At 36.3% G+C, this 8,089-nt stretch overlaps 1 protein-coding gene across 2 annotated transcripts; it reads left to right on the top strand.

The window, feature by feature from the left end:
- The first annotated feature begins 251 nt into the window (after positions 1 to 251).
- Positions 252 to 2,996, top strand: LOC306858170 (uncharacterized protein). Of its 2 annotated transcripts, none has more exons than XM_079398569.1 (4): positions 252 to 441; positions 700 to 782; positions 1,818 to 2,108; positions 2,474 to 2,996. In XM_079398569.1, exons 2-4 carry the CDS (start codon positions 710 to 712, stop codon positions 2,719 to 2,721), a joined length of 612 nt encoding a protein of 203 aa, XP_079254695.1. In that variant the 5' UTR covers positions 252 to 441; positions 700 to 709; the 3' UTR covers positions 2,722 to 2,996. The 2 variants fall into 2 exon arrangements, with proteins under 2 accessions (XP_079254695.1, XP_079254694.1); XM_079398568.1 differs by having other exon boundaries at positions 400 to 606.
- Positions 2,997 to 8,089: the final 5,093 nt, after the last annotated feature.

Below are 8,089 nucleotides of genomic sequence, written 5' to 3'. Positions count from 1 at the left end.
AGGATACATCTATGCTGCCTTCAAAAATCGATCAGATGAAGGTATCTCATGAGACAGGAAGTGAAGCTAACTTTGGATTCGGACGTGCCTTGATGTCTTCCTACCTTGGAATGCTGCCTGGACAACCTTGGAATAATATAATGATGTGATTAGTCATATCATGAGGTTTGGACCATACAAATTATGGGAGTTTTCTGGGAGAAATAACAAATTGGGAGGGGGCAGGAGATGGGTGGGAAAGACAGGGGACTCCTGGGAAAAATGAGAATGTAGACAGAGCTGGTTTGATAGCTGTGAGCATTGTTATGGAAGGGAAAATTACCAGGTAGAGTACCCTCTATAGCTGAAAGTGAAAGATTATAGTAGTAAAGTATTTATATGCGTGTGAGCAGCAAAGTCAGAATGGAAAGGACTCATGCTGTGAAGACACACAGACTGCAGGTGAGACTCTCTGAACATGAAATAATTACCATTATTTTTACTAATCAATAACCAGCTACTGGAAAGTCAATGAATACATGCATGCAGTTTTTTTAAGACATTCAGAACTGACTTAATCGAGGTAAACCTTTGCTTTTAAATGCTGACATTTCTGCTGCACTTTCAGTAAGTCATCCTCTTTAAAGTCTCTATCTACTTCCTTATTAGTCCTAAGTTTTATTTCTGATGCAACATTTCTGTTATTTTTGTCTATTGCAGAATCACAGCCATGGATACTGTAAATGCTGTGCAGCTGTTCATTCTGGTTTGGACTTTTACTGCTGTCTGTCAAGCTGATGATGGTGTGTGAGAATTTAGAAGAGAAACTAAATCTAAGATAATAAAAATGCCAGTTGCATAAACATAGCAACATAAGAACTAGTCAGACCAACTAGCAGTTAACCAAGATATAATCAGCTTACTTTTCTGATTCAGACTTGTGACTTTTTGTTTTAACAGCTATGATCAGTCTTGAAGAAAGCATATTAGATGGCTAACTTTTTATGATTAGTCTAAGCAGTTTCAAATCATAGATACACAAAATATGTGGCTCTTAAAAAACCCCCAGTATAAATGGCTCTTAGTCTGATTCAAAACACAGATTTACTGTTTAAACAGTTTACACAGAGGGAAGGGAAATCCATTAAGGTCAGTAAACTATATGGTTTTTGTGCTGCCAATTTATGTTTCTGCACCCAAGCTCTTTTACCTAACAGCTAAGTACAATATATACAATACTGTAAAGCTGATGTAAAGCCACCCAGCTCTATTTCAAGCTGATGTAAAGCTGCTTTGACATAATTTGCATTGTTAACAGCTCTATACAAATAATAGTGACTTGACTACAATATCACATTTTCAGTCATCTTGTGTTTTCTCCACCTACTATATCTGATATAAAAAAAGAGTCAGGATGAGGCTGCATGCACAGACTGCTGTATTATTCCACTTTTAGTAAATGAATAGTGTATATATTGAAGCTACAATTCATAATAAATGATGACTGTAAGTATGTGGCTCACCCATAGAAATTAAATCTATTGAAAATCTAATCTATAAAAGACACGATGCATTGGGCATCAAAAGTGTGCCAATATATAGTGCTGTTGCTCGCTGGCTCGCTGACCTCTCTGTCCCTCTCTCCTTCCTGTCTACATACTGTGTGATCCTAATAAAGGCAGTTATATATGTATGTGTGTGTGTGTGTGTGTGTGTGTATATATATATATATGAATAAGAATTATGAGCTGCAAAAATATAACGTTTTTATAGAGTTGTTTTTCTTAGTAGTATTCTTCCATAGCTGAATTGCATGATTTAAATTGTAATTTTTTTAGGTACCTGCAGTGTAACCTGTGATGATGTGACTGGATCTGTGGGGGAAGACGTGAATCTCACCTGCAGCGTCTCTCAGCAGTGCACTGAATGCTGCATTAAAATGTTTAAATACACTGAAATCAGTAATAACTTCAACATTTGTAAACAAGTGGTTCCTGAGGGCTCCTGTGAAAAGAGGAGCAGCCTCACATGCCGTTACACTCCAACTACAGCAATGACAGCTAAATTCCAATTCTTCTTGCAACCAACATGTGATGCGAAAACAACAGAATTCACTGTGAACATACAAGGTACCATACTGTTGTTTATAGTGCAGCAAGTATTTGCACGTGCACATTTATAATCTACTTACAGTGGTTTAAAATCTGTTATCAGGGCTTAAAAATGGCAGTAAAACTCCTGATAAGAAAGTTTTATTATAACTGTCAATTACTGTTTCAAGTTAGTTAGACTGCAAGAGTTCATAAAACCTCTCCTTAGTCTCTTGTCAGCATGTCTGTGGACTGTGTTCAGGAAATCAGTTTAATCAGATTCTCAGTAACAAAATCACATAGTGAGGTCTGTGTGGAGAATCTGACTGTCTGCGGTCTGAGAGGCTTCATTTGTGTTCATGATTTAAGCAATGTTATAAAACATTTTAAATGTACTTTTACAGATGAAGGTATAAACAAGAACCTATCAGAATTATCTGCACCGGACACAGAAGCGGGTCTTGGATATAAGGTTTCTGCCATCGCTGCAGTTGTGGGCTGTTTCATCCTCATCATCATCATCATCATCACAATGACAGTCATTCTCAACAAGAAACCAAACTTGAACAGATCATGTGGATTCCAGAAGAGGATGTTTCTGTGCATCAAAAATGATGAGGACAACAGTGATCATCGAGAAGATGTGATATAACAGCATTGACTCAGCAGTACGAGTTCTCACGAAACACACAAGCTTTAACTCCACTAAACTACATACTCTACTATCTGTTATCTCAGACTACTGAATATATAATGGTTGTTGGTTTAAAACTCATTTTTGGTACTGTAAATGTTAATATAATAAAATATTTCTTAATATTTTGCACATGCATTTTTATAATAATGTGAATGGTATGGTTTTGCACAGTATCTTATTTTTTATTTTTTAAAGAACATTGAAATGAATAAAGACTTGTGATACTCTCTAAAGATGAATACCTGCATCCTCTGTTTATGGGTAAGTTATACTAGTTAAACTAGTAAAGGGGTTGAAGAGTACAAAGAGCTGATCTTGTATGCATTATATATTTGTGTAAGACAAGTTTCATAATTTTATTCTGAAGGGAATCTATTTAAGATTTATATTTGATCAGTTCATGCTCTCCATGGGAATCAAACCCATAACCTGTTGCTAACGCCATTGTCTACTGTTTGAGTTTGAGACACAGGAGTAACTGTCTGAAAAACTCTAACTGTTCCGGGAAAGAGAACAACATGATCCTATCTAAGCAACTGCTTTCACGTGAAGAGCATTCAGTATGACAACAGGTGTAAACATGGCAGAAGAACCACATACTGAACTTTATTGCAAATGTTTATTGTGCATTTACTCAATTTCAATATGAGTTTTGTAGCACCTGCTGAATAATACTGCCTGAGTGTGGCTGGTGGCTGACATTTTGCAAATAATAAAATTATGATGACAAATAGGATATAAATACAGAAAAAAACAAACAAAAAAACAATACATAAATATTACATGCAAAAAAAAAAGAAAAGAAAATACTGAACACAAATAAATAAATTATATAAATAAATTAACAAATAAATAAACACAGTTTTGCCATGCCATCATGGCACCATATGATCACTGCTGTGCCATTTGAGCCAAAGTGATGATGGTCAGACGTTTGTTTGAATCAAGTCAAGTCTTTTATTTCTATAACGCTCTATATTACAGATTCATGAGTTCGCACTAACATATAATATGATTGAGCAATTAGTAAGCATATTTGGCGTGCTGTCCAGAGGGAGGGCTCCGAGCTCAGGATAGAGCCTGAACCCAGAGAACTCCCCCCATCCCAAGAATGGGAGGAAATGTAGATTAAGAGTGGGGAGACCAAGACCAAGGACTCTAAGATGGTGAGAAAAAAGATTCTCTGGTCTGATGAGACCAAGATAGAACTTTTCGGCCTTAATTCTAAGCGGTATGTGTGGAGAAAACGAGGCACTGCTCATCACCTGTCCAATACAGTCCCAACAGTGAAGCACGGTGGTGGCAGCATCATGCTGTGGGGGTGTTTTTCAGCTGCAGGGACAGGACGACTGGTTGCAATCGAGGGAAAGATGAATGCGGCCAAGTACAGGGATATCCTGGACGAAAACCTTCTCCAAAGTGCTCAGGACCTCAGACTGGGCCGAAGGTTTACCTTCCAACAAGACAATGACCCTAAGCACACAGCTAAAATAACGAAGGAGTGGCTTCACAACAACTCCGTGACTGTTCTTGAATGGCCCAGCCAGAGCCCTGACTTAAACCCAATTGAGCATCTCTGGAGAGACCTAAAAATGGCTGTCCACCAACGTTTACCATCCAACCTGACAGAACTGGAGAGGATCTGCAAGGAGGAATGGCAGAGGATCCCCAAATCCAGGTGTAAAAAACTTGTTGCATCTTTCCCAAAAAGACTGTATTAGATCAAAAGGGTGCTTCTACTAAATACTGAGCAAAGGGTCTGAATACTTAGGACCATGTGATATTTCAGTTTTTCTTTTTTTAATAAATTTGCAAAAATGTCAACAATTCTGTGTTTTTCTGTCAATATGGGGTGCTGTGTGTACATCAATGAGGAAAAAAATGAACTTAAATGATTTTAGCAAATGGCTGCAATATAACAAAGAGTGAAAAATTGAAAGGGGTCTGAATACTTTCCGTACCCACTGTATGTATATATATATGTATTGTGCTTGTAAAGGTGATTAGCTCCACCTGGGACAGACTGATTGATTATCTCATCATGCTCCTCCTGAACCTTGTTAATAAAACATTATTTGTTTCAAAGCAGCTTTGATCAACAGGAAAATGATGAATCAGTGATGCAAACTGATGTAAAGCAGCTCTAAGAGGACAACAGTAAACAGTCATTATTCAGTTAAAATCAGTTCATTAATGATTTAGTAACTGTGCAATGAGCTTCATTTCAGATCTAGCTTCAGTTCTTTAATTTCTCTGAAGCACAGAGCTTCTGTTTCCTCTTTCCAGGAATGTTTCGTGATTTCATCATCAACCATTCATGCAGCAACAATAAAACTGGTGACAGATAGGTGCGTGCCGGCACGTAGGTTGGAGAAGCCATAATCATATATGTGACTGAAATGAATCATGTTTATGAATATACAGTATTTAAGTGCTAGCTGACATTAAATGAAATACAGATTTAATGCCATTTAATTTTTCTTTAAGCAACTGTTGCATGTAGATTTTTTTTAATTTCAAACAAAAGGAATAGCAGAACTTTAACTTCTGAGTAATATGTTTTGATGTTACAGAGTGTGCAACTTTTGCACTTTGGTTCTGGCACATCTGCTTGGTGTTTATAACTTATATACAGTAAATCCTGTCGTGGTGGATGACAGAGATAATTGCTCCAAACTGCAGAACCTGCTTGTGTCATTCATTGTGTCACGCATAAATAAATCAGTGTGGAGTGAAACATGCTTAAGGTGAAGTCAAACAGACTGTAAGTGCACATGAACTCTTATATTAAACATTAACCACTGAATATGACAGGAACCTTGAGAGTTTTGTGGCATATCACTGACAGCTCAGTTAAATACATGACTATTATCTTAAAAAAAAAAAAAAAACACTTAATGTTTGCATTTTCTGTTTGCATAAGTACTTTGGGTCACCTCTATGATCATGCTTGTCATCAGTTCCTGTCGGCTGTGAATGAAAATCAAAGCAGTTAGCAGCTTCCAAAAAGGAAAGTGACTGATTTAGAAAGCTGTGCACAGGCAGAAACTTCACGTATCATTTGATTTTAGCAAGCAAGCACATAAATATACTTTCAGTAATTAAAAAATAAATAAATATAGTATTCAATGGTAGGCCTAGTTGGTGTTTGAATCTCTTTGAATCTCTTTATTCGGTAATTAATATTTAATTCTATTTTAATGCAGGTTTGCCCATTTTTCAGGTTTCATTATGCTTTTTTATCCATTCGAATGGACAAGTTCAGTTCTGTTCAGTGCTGTTCTCATGGTCAGTGCTGTTCTTGCTGTTCATTTTCAAATGAAATTAAGATGTTTAAGATTTAATGTCATTCTTTTAATGCAGAACCAAAACCATGGACGTTGTAAATGCTGTGAAAATGATCGTACTGGCTTGGACTTTCACATCTGTCTGTGAGGCCAGAGATGGTAAGAAAAGGTTTTCGGAAAGATTTAGATTAGCAGCACTTTCTCAAAGTCACCCAGATAGAGCTGGCACACATGTTGAACAAATATTTTGGCAGGACCACAGTGGTGCCAAGGCTAGTAGTTTTTGGCAGGACCACATTCCCAGTGCCCAGAGGAAAAATGTGTTTTTTTTCTTCTAAGAGGAGGAGACTTAGTGATTCTCACAAATCTCAAATTTTAGTATCAACAGCGTCTCATACGTTTCTCTTAAAATTCCCACAACTGAGACATGAAAAATCCAAAAAGAGAATGCGCTGTAATCTCTTTCAGCTATTATAAAAATGTTGTTATGCTATGCTACACATTTACCATAGTCCATTTTTTTATAAAGTACGTTTACCATGTACTGATGCAGTAAACTTGCTCTGTAGCTCATCTGGTAAATAGATAAACTGTTACTTTTCAGATTCATGTACCTTTAGTTCAAGCTGTGCTGATGTGACTGGAACTGTGCATGAGCAATTAACTCTCACTTGCTACATTTCTTTGAACTGCACTGAAGAAACCAATCAATTGCTGCATTAAAGAGTACATGTTTAAGGATGGCAGAGAAAATGGCACAGTAATCTACAAAAATGTTCTTAACCAGACCTGTGAACAAGAGACATTCGTCACATGTGATTACAAACCAAGTGCAAATATGACTGCAAAATTTATATTATTTTTCCAAACAAGTTGTGGAACAAAGGCAACATAATTCATTGTTAACGTAACAGGTAGGCTATGTGGTGCTGGGATTTATTACGCATCAAGTTGTTTTGTTTTGTTGACCTTATGATCTTTAAAAATCTGTCTACAGAGTCTGGAGATAAATCCATCACTCCAAACACTGTTAAGAAAGGTATTGCTTATCATATTCATATTCTATCATTTTACTATTGTTTATTTGTCCAGATTACTTATAGGAACATAAGGAGTTTACATTTAGTCATTTGACAGATGCAAGTTGCTCTTCAACCTCTTATCAGCACATTTGTTACACCACATCATGAATCATGGTGATTTCAGGAGTCAAAGTGCATAGATATGAAATCAATAGACATATTCTATCTAATCTCTAGCAGAGATATACAGAATAAAATGAATATATGAGTCTGATGTTGTTTTTATAGATTTGACCATGTCAGAGTCTGAATTCACTTATAGATATTACAGATTCATTTTTATGTATTTTCTCATCAAAGGTGAAGCAAAGCTGACTACATCTGAGGTCACTGTCACTGTTGGTGCCATAATCAGCTTCATCGTCATAATGTTAATCATTTAAAGCAAGTACAATCCCACGTCAACTCCAGAAAGACTATAAAACAGCTAATTCTGCCACAAAAGATGATGACAACAGTAAATAGTCAGAAAGAACATCTCAACAACACAGCAGGAATGTGTAGCTGTTGTGTTTCACATTCAGTGCAGGTCATGAGCCTTTAAACGTGTTTATAGTGAACTGACGAATCATAGGTATGCTATTGGGCCGACTGAGTGTACTCTTATCCTAAGCTGTATGTTCTGTTTTATATTGATTTCTGTGAAACAACAGAATGCTATAACTTTCAAAATTTCTTATGAATTTCTCAACCGGTAATCATTTTCAAACATGTAAAGTAGGCTGGGTTAACCATACAGTAGTACTCAACACTGATTACTGTCAGACTTTCTAAATCCCTCATCACTTGAATTGAGATTATAATAATTTAATATTAAAGCACAGCCAACACAAAATAAGACTTTAGCTCTGCTTTTTACTTTGAGATCATTCTGAGGTTAAATACAGGTTTAAAATCATAACAAGATGTAGTTTAATGATACTGTTTTTTAAATCAAATCTTTGCATAGCTATG

This window comes from Barbus barbus, assembly GCF_936440315.1.
Source record: "Barbus barbus genome assembly, chromosome: 38".
NCBI classification, from domain to species: domain Eukaryota; kingdom Metazoa; phylum Chordata; class Actinopteri; order Cypriniformes; family Cyprinidae; genus Barbus; species Barbus barbus.
This window is presented reverse-complemented; position numbering and strand designations above follow the sequence as displayed.